General features: G+C 36.5%; 1 protein-coding gene across 1 annotated transcript in view; it reads right to left on the bottom strand.

Moving 5' to 3' along the window:
- Nucleotides 1-14,585, bottom strand: part of CTNNA3 (catenin (cadherin-associated protein), alpha 3) — a 1,271,003-nt gene that overhangs the window by 1,168,632 nt on the left and 87,786 nt on the right. The window contains exon 5 of the mRNA XM_004680853.2: nucleotides 13,109-13,228. Coding sequence (XP_004680910.1) covers nucleotides 13,109-13,228 — 120 coding nt within the window. The remainder of the gene's footprint in view (nucleotides 1-13,108; nucleotides 13,229-14,585) is intronic.

Below are 14,585 nucleotides of genomic sequence, written 5' to 3'. Positions count from 1 at the left end.
ATTCAATGTGTGTGTGTCATTTGAAATCATAATGTAAAGGGGAAAAAAATCTATCCTTCTAAATGACTGAACAAAATGTAGATGAAGCCAGCAAAGCTGCTCCATCTTCTGGTTATATTTCTTTCCCCTTACCTAGATGTATTTCTGCATAATGGTTCTACTGCTGCTAAATTTGGAGCATAAGAAATAATATAAAAGCAGATTAGCTTCCTCCTAAATAGCAAACTTGAAACAGTCTAAATATGGTGTTATAGAGAGCAAAAATGAGTCTGCTTTTGTAAAGGAATAAACTGAATTTCTCATTACATATTAAATTATCCCTTAGGCAATCAGCCCCTAACAAACAAACAGCTTAACATCTACAAAGACTGCATGATTGGTGTGTGCATGTATAAAGCCCTGCTGTCAGCAGAACTGTTGGCATTATCTAAGCAGCCGCAACATTTCCTTTGAATTTTAGCCAGTAATGCTCCAGGCTTGCTCCCGGCATTACTATTAACATGGAGAGCGGTTGCTGGAGCATAATCTTTTTGCCAGACAAGGACACCCTAACAATCATTGTGATGTTTTTGACTGTGCACACAGGTCTAGACACACATCTAGTACACACAAATTTAATGCGAGTATGTTTGGAGTTGTAATTTTTATCAGTTGCATTGCATGTGATTCAACTTGCTTATTTGAAACAAATTTCAGCTAGTCCCATTGTCAGGTCAACCAAGTCACAGTGGATGCTGAAGGGATAAAAGGCTGTGTTCTGACTCTCTCAGTTGCCTACACCTGAGGCTCAGCTACTTTCAGGTTCAATCTCTTCTCTTTCATTTGTGGCAAGGCAGGATGTCAAGGACAACTGCTGAAATATGTAATCTACAAAAACACAATATGTATATGCAGAAACTTGCTTTTTACAGAACAAAAAGGTTCAAAATAAAGTTGTAAATTTTGTGATAAAGGATATTATGGTAAAGATAGAAATATGACCTATTTCCTACATCTGTGAAAATTTTACTACTGGATCATCATTTAAATCTGAAACATTTAAGTACATACCATGTTCTAGGGACCATATTAACTTCTTGACATAAAACTGAAAATGATACTCTTCACCAATTTATCCCTTAAACACTCGATATTCAAGCGGCAGTCAGCAGTAGTATCACTGAGAAGTTTGTTTGACTCTCCGGTGTCATCCCCAACCTACTGGATCAAAATTTGCATTTTAATGAAATTCCCATAATTTGAGCACATATGTAAAAATTTGGTAAGTACTGATTCAGAAGAGGACATAGGACCTAGAAGCTGTCAACAAAATAAAATCCCTATGCAGCAGTAAAGAACAAAATAATATGTGTTCTGTATTATTTTTGTATCCATTCATCAACATGTTTGAACCAGATGATATTTACAATTTCTCCCCTTCTAAAATGTTGTAATACTTCTCCAAAGAAGACATGCAAATGGCCAACAGGCATATAAAAAAATGTTAATCATCAATTATGACCAGAGACATGCAGATCAAAATCACATTGAGCTACCACCTCACACCAGTGAGAATGGCCCATATTAAAAATAATAATAATAAAGTCAAAAAACAACAACAAATGCTGGCAGTCGTAGAGGAAAAGGAACCCTCTTGCACTCATGGTGAGAATACCGACTGATCCAACCCCTGTGGAAAGCAGTGTGGAGGTTCCTTAAAAGATTAAAAATGGATCTGCCAAGTATCTCAGCAATTCCACTCCTACGTATCTACCCAAAGGTCACAAAAACACTAATTCAAAAGGAAACTTGCATTCCTGTGTCTATTGCAGTATATATACCAATGGGAACAACATAAATGTCCCCCAAAACTCACATTATTTTAGCAACATGGATAGAGCTGGGAGAGATTATGCTACATGAAATAAGCCATAGGAGAAAGATAAACACTAGATGGTTTCATCTGTGGAATGTAGAGAAACCAAGCAAAGGGTAAGACAAAGACAAACTTTAAAACCAACCCTTGAAAACAGACCATAGACCTGAAGCATCCAGGTGACAGAAAGAGGGGTGAGAATAGGTGGGGTAATAGCACAATTGACTACAGTGGACTTAATATGCTTCGTTGGAAGAAGAACTACAGTGACCACACCTGAGGGAAGAAATTCTATATTTCAAAAAATTCAAAAAAAATTAACAAGGTTATGAAACAATGGTACTTCATAAAAATACAGGATAAATAAAAAAGGTTAAAAAGTTAAATTTTGTGATATTATTACTTTTTTTTAAAATGTGGCACTTATAAAGATGTGGTATGTATATACAATGGAATATTACTCAGCAACCAACAGAAATAAACACATGCCTTTTGCAGCAACATGAATGGAGCTAGAAAAGATCATGCTCAGTGAAATAAGCCAGAAAGAAAATGAAAAATACCAGATGGTTTCACTCATAGCAGAATTATAACGGACCAGGCAAGAAAATAATAATAATAATGAGCAGTTATATACCAGAGATATTTTATGGGGGTGGTGTGGGAAATAGGACCAAAAACAGCGGGGAGAGGGAAGTGCACTGGACTATGGTGATGGCACACAGGTGATTTGGTGATGGGAAGCCCCAAAGGGATAACAACTGAGATGGAAAAAAGCACAAAATTATGTAAAAATAAACTATTATATTAAAAAAATTTTAAAAACATGTGAGTTGGCCCTCCCTGGTGGCGCAGCGGGTTAAGGCACTGCACTGAGAAACTAAAGTCACTTCCGCATGAGTTCGATCCCCGCCTGCCCCGGAGGTGACCACATGGCGTGGCAGACGTCTCCTGACCCGCCCGCTGCTCCCCTCAGCAGTGTACTTCATCGATCTGCCTGTTCTGCTTCCCGCTCTGTCTCTGGTGAATCCTCTCACCCTCCGCATCTCTGGCCTGTACCCCAGTTCTGTATGAATAAATAAATAAATCTTTAAAAAAATTAAAAAAAAAAAAACATGTGAGTTAACAGTACTTGAAAAATTTGGAGACCTCAGTGTCATATCTATCTATCCATATTAACATAGCTGTTTTATATAAATATCAAACATTTTTATTGTTGCTGCAGTTTGATATAAAACTTAACCCCCTGAATGATACATGGTCCCAAAACAAGTTTTTTATAAATTCAAGGAAATCTATACCCTTGTGGGACCCTTACTTCATCTCTGTAGATTATTCTATCCTGGTTCTGATTCCTAGGCCCAACTTGAAAGTACCAGAATAATAATTTTAAAAATAATAACAACAGACATGCATTACAAAAAAATACAAAATGTTACATTTTTATTTCAGTTCTTGGTGCACATTTCTATGTACAATCAAAGAAGCTGTCTTTCTTCTCCTTGTGTAAGAAAGCAGATATGGAGAGTAGCTAGAGACCTGAATTTCAAAGACTCCACCTTCACACTTTTGAGGACAGGAAAGAGCAGGGATCCTCTGAAATGAGACATTCTCAAACTCACAAGGGACTAGGTAAAATACTCTTTTATTTTCAGCCCCACTGGACAAAAGAGATTGCCGTTAATTCAGCACTTGGCAGAGGTTAGAACAGCAGAAATCCTGGTAGAGACTCAGAAGCCAGAAGTATAACTTCTGCTGTCTTGGAAACAATGGGTCTCACTTCCACAATTCAGAATCTCTGCCCCGGCCACAGTTCAATAAGACCTCACAGTCCATGAAGTCCTCTGAAATAAACTGGCAGCTCTGGCTTTATGTTGACATGAGAAGGTATTTCTATAACCAGCCCAGTTTCCAGGATCATAAAGCTTTTCAAATAGGAGAGGACTGCTTTTCATATCTGGAGTTCCTCTCTCTGATTCAGTTTACAACTGGCTAAGTTATGCTAAAGGACTCACAAAAGAACCAAAGAAATAATATATTCCTGGGCCCTCCCTCGTGGTGCAGCGGGTTAAAGCACAACACTAAGAAGCTAAAGCCACTTCAGCATTGAGTTTGATCCCAGGCCCGGGAGGTGACCCACATAGTGCGGCAGATCTCTCCTGACTGGCAGATCTCCTGACTCACCCATTGCTCCCCTCAGCAGTGTACTTCATCAGTCTACCTGTTCTGCTCCCCACTCAGTCTCTGGCAGGCCCTGCACCTCTGACCTGTACCCCAGTTCTGCATAAATAAATAAACAAATCTTTAAAAAAAAATTACATTACTGCTATTGCCACAGCTGGGTGGTTAGCAAAGTATGTAAACTTTTACAAGACATCTGATCTCCTTGGGCCTCATTTTTCTCATCTCTAAAAACAGTTGGGTATATAAAGTTTAATGATTTCTTAGTTCTTCATACTTTTTTCAGTTTGCAACTTAAGCCACAAGAGGTCATAACCTTAGCAGTGAAAAGTCCGCTTTGCACACACAAATCATTTTTAAGTTACAGAACAGGCCACAGAAGATATTCTATTCAGAGTTAACTCTTTTAGGAGTTTTCTTTAACTTCTCACCCAATTTTATTGACAGTCTTGTGAACTTAGGTATATCAATATAACAGGAACAAGTAAGTGCCATATTGACACAAATACTAAAGTTTTTTCACACCCCTGAAATTCCTACTAGCCTTATAAATTTTGAAAACAACCCATAACAAAGCATTAACTATTTCAATAAACATTCTCCTCTATAAAGGAGCTATAAGCTGCCCACAGGCAAACTATCATATGGCAAACAACCTTGTAAAATTTAATAAATCTTTTCTTTGCATGAAAATCAGCTAGTATTTGCTTAATTCAACAACTTTCTGCCTAAGTGTCACCAATAAACTGAACCCCAGAGACAACAGATGGAAATAGAACAGCAAATCTTAGAATTTAAAAGATGACTCTATAATGTTTTTTACATTACTAATTTAATAGTAGGTACCTACTTGTCATTACTATTAACTGTATCCAATGTGGAAATCAAATTTTAGAATATAATATGCATCACTTTGATTGTTTTTAAATAAAGGATGTAGTTCTTATATAAAAATCTATAAAGTTTTTTAACTTTGGACTATAACTATAGAAAAAGGAATCACCCTATAAAGTTGTGTGGTTTATGAAGTAGTGAAAGTGCTGAATGGCTATGGCAATGAGCTAGAAATTAGGAAATGTGATTATTAATTCTGAACTTATCACTGACTCAGAATGACCTTGAATGATGTATCCAATCTTCCTTCTGTTTTTGTCTGTTCCAAAAACTTCAGAATAAATATAATACTACCTCTTTTGTTTTTCTTTTGAGGCAAACAACTGTGTGACTGAATAAAAAATGGATTGCATATGTAGTGGAAATAAAACATTTGCATTGGTTTGAACTTTATAGCACACTGTCTTAGAATTCAGCATTTATAAAATGCATTCTCAAATGAAGTCTGAAATGTTTTCAGACTTTCTGAAAACAGTATTACAAATGACATAAACAATTATTTTACTTGATTGGGCAAATAAGAAAAAAATATAACCTAAAATAGACAAGAATATTTTAATGTAGGAGTCTTTAGTTAGACATCGAAGGAATAACTCACTGTGCACTCTTTCAAGAGAGCTGGATTAATTACAGAATAAAGAAGCAAGAGCATTTTCCCAGTTGACCTATTAACATAGTTTATGAAGTTGTGAGATTTGTGTCCCTGAAAAAAGCTTTTCCCCAAGATGTCCAGAGTGGGCCTTTTCCAATATGTGCCACCTTGGATGTTAAACTAAGGCCCACTGAAATCCTATGGGTTTGGGGAGAAATTGTTACCATTATATAAAGAATACAGACTATTTGTGTAGAGAACAATTAAGGTCCTGAAGGCTAAGGAGAAGTTCTCCTTAGCTCAGTGTTCTGCCCTTTCCCCAACAGAGTAACAAGTAACAGTCACTTCCTAAACCCCTGTCCTTTTCCTAACCAAAGTGATCAGGACTCTCTCTAATAACCTAGAAGCATGCAGTTTGGGGATACCAGTTAGGTATAGGTTTATTAGTGAGCATGTCTTTCTATCTGAAAAACTTATCTTTCACCCTTAGAGTAAAGATAAACCACCCCCTACTCATTATATGGATAGGCTCCAGACTGCAGCTCAAGATACATATCCTTGGTTCATCTCTCTTTTTTTCCCTACTAACTGTCTGATGTTACTTTTTCACGCAGCCTCCAAAGAGATCAGTGACGTGGGAGAATTTCCCCCTGTGCACTGACAAAATGAATCTATTGTTAATGTAGTTGATCTAGTGTTAATGTAAATGTGACATTACACTCTCCTTACCCATAAGCAACTTCCAGTGCAATACCATTGTGGTTCTCAGGGTCTAAGTTCTAGCGGAAGCCTAGCTTTATTTCCTACATGGCCAATCATTATCTATCTGTAACCTTATTTTTCAATGCAAGGGAGATCACTAACTAGCCATCATTCTCACTAACTCCATCTAATTTATTTCTATTACTTATTATTATTTCTTTATTTTTAATTCAGTTCCATTGCTACAAGGAATTAATAGGGGGTTAGGGAGGAAGAGAAAAACACCAGACTTAGCATAAGAATCTGCACATACACACCCAGTACAGGCTGTATGCACACTATGTGACTAATGACGATTTCTTTTTTTTTTTTTTAGGTTTTTTTTTTTTTTCATACAGAACTGGGGTACAGGCCAGAGGTATAGGGGAGCTGAGAGGATTCACCAGAGACAGAGAGGGGAGCACAACAGACAGACCAACAACGTACACTGCTGAGGGGAGCAGGGGACAGGTCAGGAGAAGTCTGTCATGCCATGTGGGTCAGCCCCCTGGTCAGGGATCAAACTTGTGTTGCAGTGGCTTTGATAGCTTCATACTGCTGTGCTTTAACTCACTGTACCACCAAGGAGGGCCCAGTGATGATTTCTCTAAGCTAAAAGTCTTGCTTTGAACTGATATTCCTGCCCCGATGATGCCAAATGAGTGGCAGACACTGATGTCATCAGAAATTAATCAAGCTTATAAGGCCAAATATACCAAGGTCAAGAAAACTGAGAAGGTGATAACAAACCCTTAGCTGAACATGACAAATACCAGGAACATCAACTGTGAAAGGCTGTACTGACAACTGGTTCATTTATGACAATTTTTATTTAACTCACCATAAAACAACCAGAGATCAGATGTTAAGAATGGTTTCTTCAGAGGGATATGCCCACCATTCTCAAATTACTGCAGCTATCTAAGTAAGAGCACTTCATGAAGTGCTTTTTTTTTTTTTTTTTTTTTTTTTTTTTTTTTTTACTGTTTTTTACTGTTTCTGCTCATTGGCATCTGTAGGTCTGTAGGCCGGGCAGCAGAACCCAGTATTTCCTGTGACAGAAGCATGTACCATTATGACTTTAGAATTGCCTTATGGTTTAAATCACTCAGTGAAAGGAAAAAGCAGTCCTTCACTTCTAAATAGCATCACTAAGAATACTGTGCTGAATGATACCACTGAGGCCATAAGACTGTGTAGGTCCACAGGATGTAATCTTTGCATGAGTTGGGTGAGGCCATAATATTGGGTTTAAGACCCTCTTTATACCACAGATTATTATCACACAATACCCAGAATTTTAATTCACTACTCATTAAGAGAAACTACACTGGAAACAGAACTCAACTCCTTTCTCTGTGCATGTGTGTGTGTGCATTACCAACTAGCGTGATGCAGAACACCAACTACTAGACTATATGATGAAAAAAAAATCCCATTCTACATGATGAGAACAGAGCTGACTATGTGCAATACAAGCATATATAAATGAACAGCATATCCTTTCAGAACTTATAAACCATTTAGGAAGATGACTTATGAGAGCAATAGAAAAACATAATAGCTACAGCTTATGCAAACCACACTCTGGAAACTCTGCCAAATCCATTATATACTGATTCCTTTATATATTTTTAAAAACTTATATATGTGCCTTGTACTTTAGATAATAATTTCTCAAAATGAGAATTTTTTAAGTTAGTTATTTCCTTAACTTTGTAAAAGAAACAGCGTCATCCCCAAACAATTTAACCAGATTTGGTTAACAATAAAGTTCACACTCCCCCTTGTAGACATGAGATCTCAAAGAGTATATAATCAATCATGTCCTATATTTTACAACACAGATAAAAGGTAAGAATGCCAAGAAGGGAAGAGTTTACATATTGTCTAGAGGGCATGGGATAAAGTGTTATAAGGGAAGATAGACTTCAGTTTGACTTTAAAAAATGATTAGCAGTTGAGTAAATAGAAGGAGGGTATTTTAAATACCAAATTATGTAAATCTTGTGGAAAGGTCAGAAGATAAGAGTAGCTTGCCATGATACAGGGAGGTCAAGTGTTTGTGGTGTATTACAACATGGATGTGAATCTGAAGTACAATATTTTAATTTTACATATTTTCCCTTCATGTGTAAATGTCTGTAAAATGTTCAACTTTATAATATCAACTTTATTTTATAGATAAGGACTTCAAAAGCCTGTAAAAGGGGTATATATCCTATAAAGCCATGGTTAGGTATTATGGATAGAAGAGAAGAAAGAATTAAATTAGAGTCCAGATTATCAAACCTTGTTTTATTTTATCCCATAAAACCAAAGCTCCAGTGGGAGGAGGAAAATGCACTGGACTATGGTGATGGCACATGGGTGATTTGGTGATGGGAAACCCAAGGGGATTGCTACTGAGATGGAAAAAATACACAAAAATATGTAAAATAAAATTTTTTTTTAATTTGATTTTTATTTTTGATTTATGATTTGGTGATGGGAAACCCAAGGAGACTGCAACTGAGATGGAAAAATACACAAAAATATGTAAAAATAAAAAATAAACCAAAGCTCCAAGGAAATCTCTTGATTTAAAAGCTCTCCAATTAATACGTAAGTCTGGGATCTCTATCATAGCTGAAGCTTGCTATTACCATGCCTATGTTGCATCAACAGGGAGATTAAAAAAAAAAAAAAAACACAGCCCAAGCAGTTAAATTCCAAGATTGCATCTCCAAAGGGTAAAAACTGAAAAAAACCTTCAGATTCTCATGTTAATCCTGCTTTGTTATCTGCTTCCTTCAGGCTTACTCATCCTGGTAAACCCACCACCTCATCTATCATGGCCTCCACTCACCATCTCAAACCCAAACTACATTCAACATTAGTCTTTTTGACAGAAGGAAAATGAAGAGATGTATGTTCCCACATCTAAAATATAACCCAAGGAACAGCTGAAGTATAAGCACTCACTTTTTGGGGAAAAAAAAAAATTTAAGGAAAGAAAAGAGAAGGCAAGGGTAAGCTGCACACAGACCTAGGAGAGAAAATATAATAATCCAGAAAAAAGATAGATGAAAGAAGAAAGTTCTCCAGAAAGTTAGAGCTGATCCTAGAAAATAAATCTCTCAAAAATGGTGTCTAAAATATCAGGGGCCCTCCCTGGTGGCACAGCAGATTAAAGCACAGCACTATAAGCAAACTACAGCTGTTTCAGCGCGAGTTCAATCCCCAGCCCAGACGTGATCCACATAGCCAGGCAGACCTCTCCTGACCTGCCCACTGCTCCCCTCAGCAGTGTACACTGTCAGTCTGCTTGTTCTACTCTCCATTCTGTGTCTGGTATATCTTCTCGTCATCCCTGTGCCTCTGGCCTGTACCCCAGTTCTGTATCAATAAATAAATAAATCTTCAAAAAAAATAAAATATCAGAAAATCTACTGAATGAGTCCAAGAAAATAACCATAATCAATTCCTTGTCTGTTAAGGTAAAATATATAATTTACTTTTGTTTAACTTATTGAATGAAAAATTAAATACGTCAGGAAAAAACCTGCATTGTACACAAGGCAGGGTGAACCTTTCAGCCTTTGGCATGCAGGAAACCAAAGGGTTACTGCCCTACTAAATTTCAAAAGTGTAAGTAAAACATATCAGTTTTAATTGCCTGTAATCTGAGGCCAACACTTTTGGCATGTTTCCTTGTTCAGTGAAGTAACGGCACCAACAAGTATTTATTGAGCATTGCTATGGGTCAGGTGCTGCTGTGAAAACCACAGAGGATACAGCACTGAAGGTGACAGATGAGGCCCTGTCCTTATGGGGCTTATATTCTGTCACAAGATGGAATGACAAATATAGTTGGACCAGGGAATAAACCATGACTAATTCTCTAGTTCAAAGAATGCTGCCTTATAAGGCAGAAAGTTTCTTGCTGAATTGTAATTTTATACAGAACTGAATCTTTTCCAGTTGGGGAAACTTTCTAGTATATGTCTGATGGGTTTTGAGGATTTTAAAGGGGATAGGATGAGAGATGAAAAGCACATCCCATCAAGCTGGGGAATAAGTAATGCTCTAACACTGAACGCTTCTCATAGGGTCCCCCCAGTTCATCTGTGGTTTTGGTACAGAAGCACTTGGTGAATATGAAAAATTTCTAGGAAACTCTGCAGACTTGCAGAAACCAAATAGGAAAGACAGTTTGTCTTTGTTACTTTTTGCCATCTCCTTCCTTTACTCTGTTTTCTTTTACTTCTGTTTTTCTTCGATTTTTCTACTTTGGGTTCTTTTTTAAATTTTTCAATATTTAGATCAATGGCAGATGCATATAACATAAAAACCAAGCATAGAGCAATTTTCCTTACCTGATCCCTCTTACCTTCTCCCTACAAGTCCCTTTCCCTCTTTTTCCATCAGTCTTTGGTCCCCAACATTCTTTTTATATTACCCTCCTCTTTCCAATATTATCTTCCAATTCCCCTTCTTATTTTTCTTTTGGTTAGGATAAACAAATGATCACCAGAAGTAGAGAAAGGTGGAACTCAGTTAAAGCAAAAGGCTGACTATGCTTTGGGTAAAGGTATTCCCATTTCATAAGGATGAATCCCTTTGAGTTTAAAAAGTTTTTTTTTTTTTTAAGTTCTCTAGAACTGGGCTTCTACTAGATATAACAAATGAACATTATCAAAACAGCTTTATAATTTTCTTATCTCTCTAAAGATAATCTTTCAAAAGGCTTTTTGCATGTGTGTATATACTGAATAAACCACTTAAAAGAGAAGGGGAAAGAATGGCCCTGTTATTTGATCCTTATCAGATGCCCATTGCAAATGTTTCTTTAAACCTCAGGTTTAAGACCTTGACCCTCGTACCTAGAACCCTTCACTTTACTATTCTCCCAATTTTTGCTCCCTTCAGGGTTAATGGAAATGAGACCTAGGAAAAGCCTTGGTTTAGAATTGGACTGATGTTGATTTGAAGTCCAACCTCATGTCTTCTCAGACCAGTGATTGTAGGCAAGGAATTAAACAATCTAATAGTTTTCTCATCTGTAAAATATAGCTTATAAGAACAACTCCATTTAATGATCTAATTCACAAAAGCATTAATCATACTCTGCAGCAATATCTATGACATATATGCATATGTGTGTGTATATACATACATATATACTGAAATGTATATATATATATGCATCATATATACCATGTCCCTATCTTTTCTTCACACACACAGTTTACCTATCTGTCTTCAATGCCATTCTCCCAGAGTTCTGCCCTTCTAAAGTTGAAGCATTCACATTTTCCAGACTCACAATTAGCTAATGTAAGAATCTAATCACTGAAAATGTGCTAATGAGGAAGGATAAGAGGACAATGACTACTGCCTGGCAACTCAAATATCCTTCAGTGATAAAATATGGCTCTTGGAAACAAAACTGTACTAAAAATCGCATAGGCCAGAGCAGTGACTCACACTGAATTTTAAGCAGCAGCATCTGAGAGCTTACTGTAGTAGCACTCTGCAACTATGACAGCTTCTGTTACACATGCTAATACCTAGGCCACCACCAATTTAAAATTAAATAAATAAAACTTAAATAGACAATGTGTGCTTTTTTCTATAAATTAAAGCATGTGCAGAGACAGGCATCTGCTCCAGAACATTCTACAAAACAAATTTAATACCTAAGAAAACAGGGCCCCCAAAGGTTAAATGCCAATATAATATTTGTGATAAAGCAAAACTTAGAACACAATTTTCTTCTCAAATCAATATTTACAGACCATACCATGTTGATTTCATGAGGGATAACAAAATACAGGAAACCTACTTAGAAATTCCTTCCCCTCCTTCCCCACGCCCTAGTCATAAGATCCAAAAATTCTGAATTAGACAATGGCAATAAAACCACACTATTTGCCACACTAACAGGAAGGATTCGAGTAATGGACTCAGTGTCTGGCCATGCAAGTCAGTCACTTATTCATTTCTCTAGATGCTACTATTCCTGAGTGCATTCCAATTGCAGGCCACTTAATGCAAACATCTCACCGGCTGTTCTGATGGGAATAAACAGTCCATCACAGTAAAAACTTGACGACCCTGACACCTAGTGGCTATGAAGAAACAAGATCCTTTTCCATTTGGGAAAAATAGCTTTGTAGCAGTATCTTACAAATACATCGAATTTAATGATTCTTAAAATTATAAATTACTGAACCTACAAGAAAACATAAAAGTCTATTTTGGCTCTTAATTTATCTTGAAGTCTAATCAAAGAGGTGAAAAGACTCTCTTTGAAAAGTATGTTTTCCTTCCACCTTTCACATTTAGCAAATTTTTAGTAATCTTCAAAGATCAAACAGGAAAACTAAAGGCTAATGTATATTTTGGCATATGTAAGACTCTAGTCCCTAAATTTTTATGTACATCCACAGATGACTTTTTTTTATGTACACCACAGGTGAACTTTTTATGTCAACCACTTAATATCCTCCTGTCAAATATAAAAGCCTTCGAACCAGGTTTAAACATCGAGGTTCCCTTTATGCCAGTGAGGCATCCTTAGTCAAAGACTAACTGGACCTTCACAAACTAGCTGGAGTTTTCTTTAAAGGGGATATAAGGGCACATGTGGAACTGCCTGCAGTGCACATCTAAAAGCAAATACCATTCAATACTACCTAAGCCACCTGACCACAGTTGGTGAGCAGAGCACAATCTATTTCTGCCCTAAACATTAGAAGGTATCTCTTCAGACCCACCTGAACTTCTGACAAAAAAGACAATGGGAAGCCTAAAGCGTTCATCTCAGCTCCTCCACCAAGGAGATGAACTCCAGCTCCTACCTGCTGACGTTTGAAGGCTAAATAATCCAGGTTTTCCAGTTCTTTGCCAAGCTTCTGGTAGGTTTTCTGGAGGTCAGATTTGTTGGAGACATTTTTGAGAGACTCAAATGTCCTTTGAAACTAAAATAGAAAAGCAAAAGTGAATCATTAGAATAGCAGCATATTTTCCTCAAATCTCTGTCTAACACAGAGCAATAGTCAATACAGAGCCTCAATTTCTCCCATTAAGAGATAATAATTTTACCTAATTGCTACTCAGTGATAATTATGAGCAAAAAAGTGCATCCTAAGTAAAACTATGACTGATGGTTTTGTCCGGATTCTAACAAAAAGCATACTGCACTTTTTTAAAAAAAAAAAATTTATAGTTTTTAAAAGCACACCGCTTTTAAAGAAAAAATTACAATGAAGGTATGATTGCAAATCATAATGAGGATATATTAAAAGAATTCTCACACTTCAACCATGAAGATAAATTTATGTAAAGGTAGGTGTTTGCCTCTGTGGAAATACGGAATAGGCACATAGTAAATCTCAGCCAAGATAATCTCTCAAATCTTATATTTCAAGAAAGAAAAAAATACTAACATTTTAATAATCGAAGCATATGTAGCATGTTCAGAAAACATTTATTCATTTCTGCTCTATAACACAGGTTAGTTATGAAATCAGTTCTGCTGAATCAGAATGCTTCCATTCAGTTTTAAGTCAAATACAAGATAAACACAAAGAAATATATTGCAGTGGATCACAGAATACTGTTCTGCTACTAATAATTAATTATGAAACAAAAACTCACAAGAAATTGAATTCTGGTTTAATTTAGTGAATTAGAACATACTTTGGAGGATTAGTGATTGAAAATGTCAAGTAATGTCGTTTGCTTGACATTGACATTGTTGTTTTGCTTTCTTGTTATCATTTATTTCTCATTTTCTCACTGTGTGCCATTACATAGATTTTTACAGAAGAAACTTCACCATCTTAAACACACAAGAATTCTACTGTAACTATGATGCTATGAGACAGGCTAATAAGATTTTGTAGCTTATATTAAGTTCCCAGGGAAATTATTTGACCCTTACAATTTCAAACTCTATGGAATAAGGCATACTATGATGGCTTTTTACTGAATTAAATCTTCAGTTTCATGCAAACAGCATGTTTATCTCAATTCAAGGTGACAGAGGAAAAAGAAATGAGAAATAATGGCACTAAGTTTCCACAGCAGAGCAGTTAAGTTAAACTCAACATATAATCTTTTAGACCTACTATGCACGGGGTACTGTAAATACAAAATACTTTTCTTGCCCTAAAGTAATTTACAGACTGCGGGGGGGGAAACAGACATAAAACTAAGAAATGGGGAAAACACTGACACTTCCTGAGTGCCTGCTCAGTGTCAAGCGCTTTGTGTTTTCCAATTTAATTCTCACAAGAACCACACAAGTTCCTATGTCTCTTCCCATTTTAAAAG

The sequence above is a fragment of the Condylura cristata genome, unplaced genomic scaffold (assembly GCF_000260355.1).
Source record: "Condylura cristata isolate star-nosed mole 26May11 unplaced genomic scaffold, ConCri1.0 scaffold00011, whole genome shotgun sequence".
Lineage (NCBI taxonomy): Eukaryota > Metazoa > Chordata > Mammalia > Eulipotyphla > Talpidae > Condylura > Condylura cristata.
Note: the sequence above shows the minus strand (reverse complement) of the source record. Positions and strands in the feature narration are given on the sequence as shown.